This window comes from Euphorbia lathyris, chromosome 5 (genome assembly GCF_963576675.1).
Source record: "Euphorbia lathyris chromosome 5, ddEupLath1.1, whole genome shotgun sequence".
Taxonomy (NCBI): Eukaryota; Viridiplantae; Streptophyta; class Magnoliopsida; order Malpighiales; family Euphorbiaceae; genus Euphorbia; species Euphorbia lathyris.
The window spans coordinates 25,542,959-25,556,819 of NC_088914.1; the positions used below are offsets into that span (position 1 = coordinate 25,542,959).

The 13,861-nt window shown below is 35.4% G+C and overlaps 1 protein-coding gene across 4 annotated transcripts; it reads left to right on the forward strand.

Moving 5' to 3' along the window:
• Positions 1-5,155: 5,155 nt before the first annotated feature.
• LOC136229651 (uncharacterized) lies at positions 5,156-13,515 on the forward strand. Of its 4 annotated transcripts, XR_010689190.1 has the most exons (12): positions 5,156-5,527; positions 5,797-5,895; positions 5,974-6,443; positions 7,267-7,468; positions 8,040-8,210; positions 8,784-8,884; positions 9,200-9,268; positions 9,354-9,394; positions 11,104-11,199; positions 11,832-11,888; positions 12,017-12,092; positions 12,796-13,515. XR_010689190.1 is itself a non-coding variant. In XM_066018566.1 (10 exons), the coding sequence occupies exons 1-9, from the start codon at positions 5,360-5,362 to the stop codon at positions 11,175-11,177; spliced, it is 1,395 nt and encodes a 464-aa protein (XP_065874638.1). In that variant the 5' UTR covers positions 5,156-5,359; the 3' UTR covers positions 11,178-11,199; positions 12,796-13,515. The 4 variants fall into 4 exon arrangements, 2 of the variants coding, with proteins under 2 accessions (XP_065874638.1, XP_065874637.1); XR_010689189.1 differs by lacking the exon at positions 11,832-11,888; XM_066018566.1 differs by lacking the exons at positions 11,832-11,888; positions 12,017-12,092.
• The last annotated feature ends 346 nt before the right edge of the window (positions 13,516-13,861 follow it).

The window sequence follows — 13,861 nt, forward strand, 5'->3', positions numbered from 1 at the left end:
TTGAACAAACAAATCAAAAAGATTAAACACACTCAGTATGCATTAACATAAAAACAACTTATGCAATAAACTGAGAGACAACATACTTCCAAAACTGACTTAAATCCAAACAAGCTCAAAACTAAAACTGAGTCAGTATACACAAATGTCTTAAGTCTAATTCAATTAGATCTTGGAAGGTTTAGAATTAAGTTAAGACAATATGTGCAACCCTTACGGGGGAGTAATTTTAAAAAAAATAATACAATCATGGGGCAACTTATAACTGAGTTCCGTAATTATGTATTTTGCCAACATCAAAATGGGGGAGTTTGTTGAAACACCTTTCCACAAGATTTTGATTTGACAAAATCATCCATGATTAAGAGGCAATTAAATTTAGATGCTTTGATTTAATTGTACTAATATGTTTGTTCAATATTGAGTGCAAAAATATATATAAAGTAAAGACAGGACAAAAGTCAGCACAAGCAAAGCTGAGTAGAACGGAACTCAGCATGACAGAATAAAAGCTGAGTGGAGTAGGATTCAGAAACAAAACGAAGCTGACTAAAATTGAAGATTTCTTCAGAAGCGGTTAAACAGAACGGAGCTGACCTAGAAGGAACTCAACATGAACGTTGAACATTCGAAGAGAACAAACGAAGCTGAGTGACAGTCAGGACAGCATGAAGGATCCGTTCACTAAACGACAAAGTCTGCCAACCTTCTGCACCAATAATTGGAACCTCGAAGATACACAAAAGACTAATTCCAAGAGACATGGGTCATTGGATTATTGGTAAAAGACAACTGGCACAAAAAGACAAGTCAGACGCAAGAAGACAAACCTGACGCCTGAAGAAAACAGAGAAAGGGAATGGCGGAACAGTCTGAAGCTGTCCAGAATCTGTCCCCTAAAAGAGCCGTTTTGGTGTTAACGGCTAAGACATTTCAAAACGATCAAATCTACAGATTTCCTTCTATAAAAGGACAATCGATAAACTTGGATATCACTGAAGCATCAAGAGAAAAATACAAAGAGAGAAAGTCTTGAAAGCACTCAAATACAAAAAGATCTTACACCAACTTTTCTATTCTCTGTGTAAATGCTAGATTGATTTGTAGTCATCTAAAGTGTTCTTTAGTTCAAAAAGAACAAGTTTGTGATCAATAGGGATATTGAGAGTGTTAAGCTGGGTGCTTGGTTGTAAGCATTTCAGTGGTAGAGAAATCTAGGTGCTGGGTTGTAGTACTTAGTAGGAGTTGAGTAGACGAATAGAGGAAGGTACTCTTGCATATTCAACTGCCTTGTAATCGGTTTGTGCTCTACCTTTAAAGAGCTCAGTATTGGATTCAAAAAGCCCGGAGGACTCTGGGGACTGGACGTAGGCAGAGAGGCCGAACCAGGATAAGTAATACTGAGTAATCTCTAAACTCTGTCTTATAATTGCATGTGTTGTTTGCTTTATTTACTCAGCATATAAATTGCCTAAGCTGATCTTGAGTAAGTAAGTGGTGCTGAGTTAGAAGCTGACCTCCAAGAGTGTCAATTCTTAACTCACAAGAAAACAACTTTGGTCAACATCTAACTAAAGCTGTCCTGAAACATATCTCACCAAGCTGACCAAAGGCTAAGTTAATAAACTCTCAAAACAACCTTCAGTCAGCTTAATTAAACGCGAAAAGTTATATTAGTTCCTAACCCCCCCTTGGAACTAATTACCAGGGACTAACAGGGGCATGAAGCGGTGCTGACCAACGCAAATCGGGTTAGGAGGCATATCAGTACTGAGGATAACTGCGGGTATTGCGGAGCTAGAGAAGACTTAACTCACCTCTTTCGAGATTGTGTCGAAGCAAGGCACGTTTGGATGTTCTTCATACCAATCAATCGGCAGGTTGATTTCTTCTCCGGAGACGCTAGATCGTGGATGTTGGGGAACCTGCAAGCAAAAGAAAAATGGAATGGAATCTCATGGGTAATAATTTTTGGTTCGTGCTGCTGGTTACTATGGAAGTGGCGAAATGAGGCAGTATTTGAAGGTGTCGGACGGGGACTGAACGAGAAGATTGATGGTGTAATCCGTTCCGCTTCGGAGCAGGCCGAAGCGGTAAGAAGCAAGCCGATTGCGAGTATGGTTCCACCACACTCGGTGGACCGTATGGTCAAATGGATACCTCCGGTGGAGGGATGGGTCAAGCTTAACAGTGACGGGGCACGTAGCAGCAGTACGGGAAGGGCGACCTGTGGGGGGATTGCCCGCGACAGCGGCGGAAACTGGTTAGGGGGGTTCTACTGTAATTTAGGGATCTGTTCTATGGACCTGGCGGAGGTTTGGGGTCTTTATTACAGTCTGGAGATAGCCTGGAGAAAGGGATGGAAGAAGGTAACTATTGAGATGGATTCTAAAGCAATTGTGGAGTTAATTAGAATGGAAGGTCATCGGTTACATAGGGCTGACTGGCTGATTGAAGAATGTCGGAAGCAGATTGGTTCGAATTGGGATGTCAACGTTGTTCATGTCCTTCGAGAAGGGAATAGAGCAGCGGACTTTATGGCAAATTTTGCAAGAGAAAGGAGTTTAGGGTATCACGAGTGTGAGAATCCCCCTGCAGGCTTAATAGACATCATGGAGACGGATAGATCTGGGTCTGGCATCCTCAGGAGAGCTCGAGAGATGGTTTAAGTTTTGTTTGTTTGCTGTTTTCGGGGCCTAGGCCCTTCCTCCTGTCCAAAAAAAACCACCTAATACGATGAGCGAACTTTGAACCACCCAATATGAGACACAAATCAAATCATGTCATGCCACTCAAAGCAAGGCATTAGTAGCGGGGAAATCATCAATTTCATGACAGTTGATGCAGAACCAAGGCTTAATATATCATTTGTCCCCTGAACATATTCAAAAACTTGATTGACCCCCCTGAACTTTCAAAATGTTCCGATAGCCCCTTGAACTTGTATAAAATATCCAGTTAGCCCCCTGAATTTATATAAAATGTAATCAATTGATCATTCGGTCGTAAAAAAGTAAGTTAAATGCGGAAGATGTATTTCATAATTAAAAAATAGATTAAAAAGGAAGTTATTGCTTACTCAATTATACAACTTGTCTTCTCTAATATTAAAATTGTATACTTTGATTTTGGTCATTTTAATTTTTTTAAGACTCGTGAAATACATCTTCCGCATTTAACTTACTTTTTTTTACGACCGAGTGATCAATTGATTATATTTTACGCAAGTTCAGGGGGCTAACTGAACGTTTTATGCAAGTTCAGAGGGTTACCGGAACACTTTGAAAGTTCAGGGGGGCCAATCAAACTTTTTGGATAAGTTCAGAAGGCAAATGATGTATTAAGCCCAGAGCGAATAAATGACTTTAGCTGGTACATGCATGATCTGTGGATGGTATGGTCATCATCCAAGTTGGTCTGGCCTTGTTCATATTATATAAAAATCTTAGAGTTGCATTTGTTGTAGCCATAATCATCATGTTATTGAAATATCCATTAGGAAGATTACTTGGAAACTTTCAAGACAAGTTGATGAAGTCTAAAGATCAGAGAATGAAAGCTACTTATGAGATCCTAAGGCTCTGATGACACTTTGTATTCAAGGTGACTGGACAACATAGGCTTTTGTCCAGCATAATCTAACAGTCCCTGAGATATTTGGTGCTTCTATTAGAATGAAAGAAAGTAAGGTTAGAACCCAACTTTCAAACCATGAACTGCTTTCAAAACTTATATCTTTTAAGGTTGGGATAGGAGCTTAGAAATTCAAGAGAAATTCTCGGAGACGATTTGCATAACCATGTTATAGGGAAGCTTTCAAGGGAAAGTAATTGGGATAGCATCTAAGAATTTCTCTTGGAATTTCTAAGCTCATGTTCCAACCTTGAAACTTATAAATTTTAAAGTAGTTCATGGTATGCATGTAACTGTTTGCGGTAGTGTTAGTTCTAGCAAGCCGAGCTGATCCTATATTCTAAAAGAGGTATCGAAGATCTCAGGGATGCTTAAATTATGTGGGACAAAGTCCTATGTCGCTCAATCACCTTGGATACAAAGTAGTTATCAGACGTAGCCTCCATTCGTTGATCTTTTAGACTTCATCAACTTGTCTTGAAAGTTTTCCTATAATCTTCCTAATGGATAATTCAATAACATGCTGATTATGATTTCAACAAACACATGAACATATTTAACTCGAAGATTTTTATACATTATGAATAAAGCCAAACCAACTTGGATGATGACTAGCCACAAATCATGCATGTACTAGCTAAAGTCATTGATTTGCTCCGCATCAACATTCACGAAGTTGATGATTTCCCTAAGACCATTTGTATCTATATGTATTAGGATCCCAATTCATAGATCTCTCGGTTCGAGAACGAAAAAAAAGAGGATCGAACCATTTCTTCCGACTCTGTTTCAAATTCGATCAATGTTGGTTGATCGCCTAGGGGTTGAGAAGGAAGTCTTTATTGAATTGATCATAGAAAAAAAAAGGATAGAAATGGAATCGGTTGTTTAAGTCGGAAGATCAGACTTTGAGTGGCATGAAATGATTTGATTTGTGCCTCATAGTAGATGGTTCAAAATTTGTTGTTTGATTTATAAAATAAAATTGAATCATATATTCGAATATTTTGATGTATATAACCAATTGAATTAATATAATCAATCAATATGAGGCAATTTATCAAATTAGGATTTTTGAATATTGTACAATAAAATAAGAAAAAATAAAAAATAAAGAGATAATCATGGCATGGTAAAAGTTGTTTGAAGTTTTAGGAAAGAAGAGATAAATAAACATTGAAAAGTAAGCATCAGATCGTTTTACCTTTTTCAAAGAAGCAGTAGTTCACTTTTTTATTTGGAGATGTAAAAAGCAAAAATGAGATTACTAACCAAACACAAACGAATATAAAAAAGAGCACCTAAATATCTCTAGAAAAAAAAGCATATGCGAGTAATTATTTTACAATTATGTCGTGTGCTCCCATTATTATATCACCAAATTTTAATCCAATTTTTAAATAATACATTTTATTTCTGCAATTTCTTTATAATTGACATTATTCACAATTTGCATTGAAAAATTAATATTGTGATATAAAATTTTAAGAAAAAAAGAAAAAGTGGTTTTATCCATTTTCAAGTAGAAGAATGTGTTTTTTAATTTGGAAATAACATTGAAAATTTAGCTTATTTCGCTCCCGCTTGCTCCTCCTCTTCCCGCGCCTTTTTCACGAGTAGCACGAATTCTCAGTTCTGATGACTGCCATAAAATCATATGTGTGCTCGTGACCGGCCATAAAATCAGTTCTGACTGCTATAATTCGTTGGTTTGTGGAAGAATAAAATGGTTTGGAATTTCCCAGATATATCGTTGGAGGAAATGGTGAAACTAATACAAGGGTTTGTTGATATATTGATTTTGGCATCTTCCTATCAATCTTCGGGTCTTTTAGCACACTGGGACGCTCACAACATCAAGAGAGCCTTCCAGTGGGCTTCCTTCTTTGAAAATGTAAGTGAATTTTATCCACCCCCTTTCATTCTGCTGATTAGTTTCTTTTGTGGATCTGTTATTATAGATATCTCAAATAGTTGTTGAAATGTTTGATTGGGATATTAATCTGAATATGATACGTTAACTGATTATGTGTTTAGACTTGTTGCTGGAAAATAAGATTTCAATATGCAAATTTGCTTATTTTGAACTGAAAATGTCACTGGTTTTAGCTACATTGTTAATTCCTTCTGCTTTTTCCATTGTTTTGTCGGGGTTAATTTTAGGTACTTGGAAAGCTGATCAGTTTAGATGTTTACAAGGACTCGGTTGGGGAACTTGATGCTGCTATATATGAAATGACTTGCAATCCTTCGTTTCCTAAGGTAGGGAGTTGCATCCTAGTTTCTAATAATGCATATGCTAATTCGGTTTGAGTGCACTGATGTATCTGTTGAAAACAGGGTCTTGCGAATTTGTCGTGTAATACTCTTGTGAAAGCAAGAAATCTTGTGCTTGAACATTTCTTCCATACATTACCATTGAGGGATTCACATCTCATGGTTTTCCTCACTGCAATTATTGAGATGGATCTGGAGAAACTGTCAGGATCAGAGCATGACTACCTTCCTATTTATCTCAATAAGTTAACGATGAATGCACCATTTCACTTAGTTCCAGAAAAGAGGGGTCACATAGAGGATTCAGTAATCATATCAAAAACTATGGAGACGGGGACATGTCCTGATGATGATCTAACCAAGTTCACTCTGCAAGAGTTGTTGAGGAGGCAATCTGCAGTTTCAGGCATATTGACAATTGGCACAGGCTTGGATATCCTCTCTAATGCCTTCAGATGCAGCAACTGCACAGATTTTCAAAGTAGCTCATATGAAGAAGAATTGAAACCTGAAAGAACTCCAGTATCAGCAGGGTACACATTATACTTTTTCTGATTATATAAAAAAATAATTTTTATTTACTTAATGCATAAAGCCATGTAGGTTATTTTTTATTTTCTTTTGCACTGCTTTTGCTTGTTAGTTACCAGAGTCAATGCTTGAAATGTTGAATGCCTTCTCCGCAGATTACTATAGTTTTTTTGCCTGTTTTGAAGTTTACCTATAAATGCTGAAAAATCATGTGAACTGCTTTTAATCTGTCTAATCTACTTTGCATTGTATAGCAGCAGTAATTTCATGTTTTAAATTGGTTTAATTTTAGAAACTGCAGCAGGAAGCAGAGACTCAATGTGATAGTGAACAATGTTTGGTTTGGAATAGTTGTCCTGTAAAGTCTGTTATCTGCGGTCAGCAAGTCATCGACTTTCCAAAATGTCACCGTCTGTTAGGCTTTCATAGATAGAATGATAATTTGGATGTCATCCTGCTATTGATAGAATAAAACATCTAATAAAACAATGACACATATCCTGTAAAAGAGATTATCTGTTGTTGGTACTTAATTTCCAGAGAAAGGTGAATCGTCTTTTCTTTTGCATTTTTTATTCTTTGAAAAATTTCCTATAAATCCTAGATTCACTTGACATCGTATGAGTATCCTCTATTTGCATATTGATTTACACTTCAGTTACATGATTATCTGGGTGGATACAACCAGTGCGGAATAAGCATAAAAACAAGACCTGGTAGTTTTTTTGACATTTCGCTCCTTAGCTTTTGACAATAAGATTGTTATGTGAAGCCCTTTATAGGACATTAAGGAGAAAAATGAACATGTGTTGCCTTTGGATGCAGGACTATCGACCAATTGGCCAATTTCAGCACTTGGAACCGTTGGAAATCATCCACTATTTCATATTTTCTTCATGCAAAAACTGCTAGATTGGTATCTGGTGCCAACATGATATTCTCTGCTCCTAAGCTATACTGGGTGCAAGTTTTTGAACGACTCAATACTTCAGCAAAGTGCAGGGAAAATAATTTGCATGAAACAATGGTAAGTGAGTGCAGAAATGTAGTCTTAAAAGTTCCATCAAATTCAAGAAGGAAGGCTTCATTACCCATATTAAATTCTAATGTGGACAATGTTTGCCAATTTTGTGTTATCTGCTCTATAAGAGTCTGTGGATGTCTGTATAATTTCAACTTGTGTAATTTTTGAATTATTAATAAAAAAAATTCATTTACCAATGATACGTAGTTCACCTTTTGTGGTTTCTACTTGATAGCAATGATGTACACTGGCGTGGCTGAGGATTATTCTTACAAATTCTTGTTCAATTTATGCTGCAATATGATATATTTCAAAATTGCAGTTATTTTCAAGTAGTACTATTTGCATTCTTCAATGCAAAAAGAATATGTAGGAGCTTAGGTTGAGAATTTTGTGTTTAATGCTTTCCAGATTTTGTTGGATCCTTTTTTTTTTTTGATCAAGCTCTTCTCTAACAGTTTTTTATGGAATTGCATGCAAGGCTGTTGATCAACCGGGTGTATAATATAGACCTTGAATTTCATTCTGAGTACTTTTTAATTTATTTGTTTTGCCTGTTTCCTCCTTGAGACAGGAAATTTTGTTGTTTGGGCGTGTTACAAGTAAATGGAATTGCCTAATTGAATACTTCATGTCAATTTCGTATGATCCCTTCACCGTCTCAAAGCTGTATCTTGAAGTATGCAACTTGCTCTCAGGAAGACCTCTAAGCTTTCATTCCAGAGAGGATTCAACATATGCAAAGGTATGCTCAACTTTACTGAATGACGTTGACATTGTATATTTGTATCATTAAATATATGTATATGTAGAGGGATCTATTGACATGGAGCATTAGAGCTTTACTCTGCTACTTCCATGACTTTTTATCTGGGTGAATTTCTTAGATTTAATTTTGAATCAAAATTTCCAAGTGGACAGTTCATGCAGTATTTCCTTGGTGACTATTATCATTCTATCTGAGCCCTTAATCAATTTTTATGAAGAGCATAAAGTGACATCTGGGAAGAATATACTAAAATTTCCAAGTGGACAGTTCATGCAGTACCCACATCCAGATAGATCAGAACGCATGTGTTATTAGACATCTGGGAAGAATTTACTAAAATGGCTATCTTTTTCTTTATGGTTTATTTTTCATCACTACAAATAGAATTCTACGACTAGTTCTGGAATATTTTAAAGACTATCAAGGCAAAAATATTGGCTATGATCATTTTTCCAAGCCCTCCTGATGAGATTTTATAATTTATTTACAGTTTCATCCTTGTCTGTTTCATTCAACTATTTTTTTAATTGGTTCTAGCCATGATAACAGGAGAGCGACATTCTAGAGTATTTAGTCAAGTTGCTCGATGGGCAGGTTCATCAATTGTGGAAGCTCCCTCCAGTCCTTCTGGCTGTTTCCATCCCAATCTGGTAGTCTTATTGATCTTCTCTTCAGTGTTTTGCTACTGTGTTTTTTTCTCTTTGAGTTATACTATGTTTATATACATGAAAAAACCCAGTTGATTTTACCAATACCACCTAGATTTTTTAAGATTGTTCAATTTTTACTGAGGTTATTGAATTTTGCTAAACCTTCCCTCCAAGTTACCTCTTTTTAGAAAAAAAAGCTTGGAAGATCCTTAAGTAGCCTTTGAGTTTCTACGGGTTACAGATGCCCTTCTCGAAACATTTCACAAACATCAATAGAACAGTGAAGTTCTTAGATGCTGATGATTTTGTTTGTAGGTCGCCTTTGTTCAGGTTGTATCTAAATGAAATACAGATTCAATTCAGAGGAGATTCTTCAGCAATGAGGTTTATGTTTATGATTAACTTTTATCCTCTTAGTGATTTGAATTTTTTTGATTTCCCTATTAATGGGCATTGGTTTGTTACACAGATGCTGTAGTTGTATCCAACATAATAAGGAGCATGAAGATTGTAAGTATATTTAACCCTTCCCCTACTTGAAGAGGCGGTTAATATCCTTGTAACCACAATTTTGTGATTGATTAATCCTGCTACAAATGATTAATATTTATCTGTGAAGTAATTGGCATTAATTATAATTTATATGTAGTAGTAAGCAAATCTTTTACTTAGTTACATCAAAGATTGGAAGATTGTCTTTCAATTTAGATGAAAGTGAGATTTGTTTTATTCTTTTCCTGATAACTTCATGTAACCCGTTTTGTTACTTGGGAATTATTAGTAGACTGGGAGATGTAGAAGAGGATGTCATTAATAGGATTAAAGCATGATGGTTGAAATGGAGAAGTGCAGTAATGTGCTATGTTATAGAAACACGCCTAGAAAACTGAAAGCAATATTTTATGGAACACCTATTTGATCAATAATGCTTTATGAAAGTGAGTGTTGGACAGTTAGAATGGATAATATTAGGAATGACTGTAGTAGAAAAAAAAGCGATGAACATTTAAGGTGGTTTAGACATATTCAATGGTGGCATACAAATGCTTCCATGCATAAATGAGAGAATAAAATTCCATATAGTAAAGAAAAAAGCAGAATAACCAGGATTAACTTGGATGGAGGTTATTGAAAATCATCATAGACTATTAGATCTTTCTGATATCTTACAATGAACAGAAAAGAAAGAAACCATATTATGACCTCAACTAGTTGCGACCAAGGCTTGGTTGTTGTTATCGTACATGTAATCAATTTGTTGAGGACACCAAGAAATTCTCATTATGCTTTTGAAATTGGTTACTAAATTATGGACACTCCATTCTTTTGAGGAATAATGGTTCGATAAATCATCATTATTTGCAACATTTATCAGTATCATCCCGCATTTTTATAATTGATAGCAATGGGATCCAAGGACCTGAATCGTGACATGAGGTGTCTATAGCGAGCTGGTACACTAACATGACTGGTGGTTAAGTAGGCTTTGTATAAAGTTAACTGTAGTTCACTCAAAACTGCCTAAGTCTCTAAGATAATGTTGTTATGTTGTACATTAAGAGAAAAGTAGAGAGAGCAAAAGGAGGATTAGAGAACTTAAAGATCTTCAGCTGGTCACAGCTGATAGTTGAAATGTCATTGAAGTTTGTCTAACTATGTTTGCTTCCCCAATTAAGTTCCAACTTCCAACTCAGTATAGCTCATGCCTATTCCTAACACTGGATATAATTATTTGAGTATAGAGTATGAGATAAGATTCATATAGTTAAAATAGACAATTCAAGTAAAATTTTGGAGTTCTCGGCCATTTGATGTTTTTAGTAGCATTTTTTTCTTTATCTTTTTTCGATGCATGTGAAGTAACTTGGTTGTTTGAAAACACTGTGGAAACCTTGGTTGGCATTGGTTGCTTTGCTAGCATCTTTATTTGGAGAAGTTTTGTTAGCGGTGTAGGGCAAGTAGAAATTCTTCCAATCAGTGTTGTATCATTCAAGTTATTATCATTTTGATGGCTGGATGAACCTTGTTTATAAGTTCTAGAGGAAAAAGGATTAAAAAAAAGGTTTTCTGTTAAATATGTAATTTTGTGGGATTTTTATTGGGTTTGCCATTATTATAGTGCATGCTTAAGCATTCGAGTTTGTTGAATTCTAACATTAAATTCGAGTTTGTTGAATTCTATCATTAAATCTTGTTACATCCATCTGATGTATGCCCAGGTCAACTAGCTGAGAGAATTTGGTGTCTTTACATCTTTCATGTTTGTGGCTCTCAAATAACCCTTGAAAGTTGAGCACTACTATCTTGTTGGTTTGGTGAGAATCTCTCTCCTCTAACTACTTTTCTTACCTCGCTAGTTCCTGGTTATTCTTTATGTTGCGTCCAAGTTAACATATGACAGATGTTGGCAAAAAGCATCCCGAGACCCTTGATCATTTTGATTTTGGTGGATTGAACCCCTAATCTTTCATTTTGGGTAACATTAAGCCCCCGATGACCAAAAAAGTCAGCTTTGAACATAAAACTCGGCCAATAGAGCGTTATGCATTTCTTGCGCGTTCGAAATTTGCATTTTAACCGTATAAAGAAGTTTTTTTTATGTGTAATGTGGCTATAGAGAAATTGTAAAATCCTTATTTCGAACCCTAAAAAATACAATTTCAGATACAAATGTAATGAGTGACGTGCTATTTTAATTGAATTAGATGTTCAGGGCTAACTAATTTGGCAAGGAGAGACTTAATGTGACAAAAAAATAAATGATGAGGGGTCTGCTGTGTTGAAGTAAAAGATAATCAGAATGATGAATGATGAGGGGTGTCAGGATGCTTTTTGCCACTGATATTTTCTTTGAACTTTAAATCAGTCCGTTTGCCAATAATATTGGAGTCGATCCTGTTTAGGTCTCACAAGTTTTACCTAAGCTGTATCTTGTATTTCTTTTCAGATAAAAAGGCTCAGAAGACTCCTTTTTCTTAAGAATAAAATAAAAATAAAGAAGCATGTATGTAATGCTTTCTAGCTGTTTTGGTTGTCTTGAAATGAAAAGGCAATCATATGTTTGCAGTTGTAACCGACATACCCTGATTAGACATCACAAACAATTTCATAATTCTTATTCTTGTATTTCAGGGTTAAAAATTGCAGTCTACTAGCAAGTATCCCAAGCAACTACATGATTTATGTCTCTACGGGTTGGGACTACAAGGTTGTTTGAATAGCTTTTTGCTTGGTGTCTTTAAACTGTGTACTTTTTATTTTCTTTTTCCTACAACTGTCTTCCTGATCACTTGTTTACCTGTTTTCCACTTAATGTTAACACGAATACTGCTAATCTTAAGACCATACCATGTTTATGAATAAAAAAGGACCATACCATGTTCTTACTTTTTGTGTGTTGTATCATAGATTCATAGTATCTACTACAAGATATAAAGTGTGATTATATATCATACTATCTACCAAAAGATATATGTTTAGCCTTTTTTATGGTCATTTTTCTGTATAAAGTGGGAGTCAATTGGAAAGACCATAAAGTTCTCAAATATAGGAGTGTGATTACATCAGATCTCAATCTTTAGGCATAGATGATGATAAGATTTTATGTTAAGAGTAGATCTTATCTTACTTTTATTGGCAGTGGCAGATGCTTCTTGTGAAGCTTCACCAACCAAGAGTAAAATAGAAGCAAAAACATAAACAAAAGAAAAAAGAAAAAAGAAAAAAGAAAAAGTACGTGTCATCTCCGGTCGACATTACAACATTTAGCTGCCTGTTTCAATCCTCTGTCCACATGTTGGGACCCAATAAGACTAGTGCTGTGTAATAAAGTTGAATGCTTATTTCATGATAATGTTTATTTGACCTCCATTAGTGGAAGAGTGACATTGATAGTGCTTTTTTTCTGGTAGGTACTGATACTCGAAATCTCAACTTGCAATTTCATTTTCCTATATCTTGTGATACAAGCTCCTCCTTCATCTACAACACAGTATCAGACTCAAACAAAGATGAAAACTTTTAGCATTCAGAGTTCAAAGAAAAACCAGTTCCTAAAGTCGGGAAAGAGAACTGCAAGCATTGAATCTTCAATTACACTTGGTAATGTGAAAAGTAGAGCATCGTTCCATTGTTTCTGTGGATCACATATCTTGAGGCAGCTGCTACGGAAGTTCAGGAAACAGTGGAGGCAAGCTTTGGGATGGCAGAAAAACAGTGTAAAGTACAGCTATGATATCTACAGCTATTCTCTTAATTTTGATGATGGCCTATACCATGTGCATCTCCCTCCAAAGGGTTCTCAATGAAATTCTCGCCTTCAGCCCAGAAGGAAAGATGTTTTGGTGTGTGGAATTAGCTGAGCATTTATTCGAACAAACATAGAACTGGAATGGATGGTTTTACGTCTTTTACCAGTTCTTCTTCTGGAGTTGTCTTTGTGATCTGGTTATCAAAATGTGATAACTGTATCATAATTTTTTTTTTTTGGTTTTTTGTACATTCTTTGCTGCCTTTTGTCTCTGCAGAGGAGAATTAAATTCAAGAACAAATTTTTGGATTTTTTTTCCCTTCACATTCTTGCATATTTGTAATTGCAAACATATATATTATATATTATATATTATATATCATCTCTTCAGGTGCTTGCTTGATTTCTGAATTTTGTTTGATAACTTTCTCCCAATTTTAGTAGCTTGGAAGGCTCAATTGGCATTTCCTTTGTAACAGCATATGATTTTAAGATGTATAATATTATATTGGATGATGATGCATTATCAAAGACATTATTTCCATGCAATTTTAATTCGGAAAGATAAATAATAGAAATGGGTAAGGTATAGATTTACCCTCAATAATACTAAGGTGAGTAATATAATTCTGGCTTAATATTTCTACAGTTAATTATGAAAAGATACAAGAAAACATTGAGGCTCAGAAAGAAAAAGAGATCATGGATCGCGATGATGAGACCTCTGA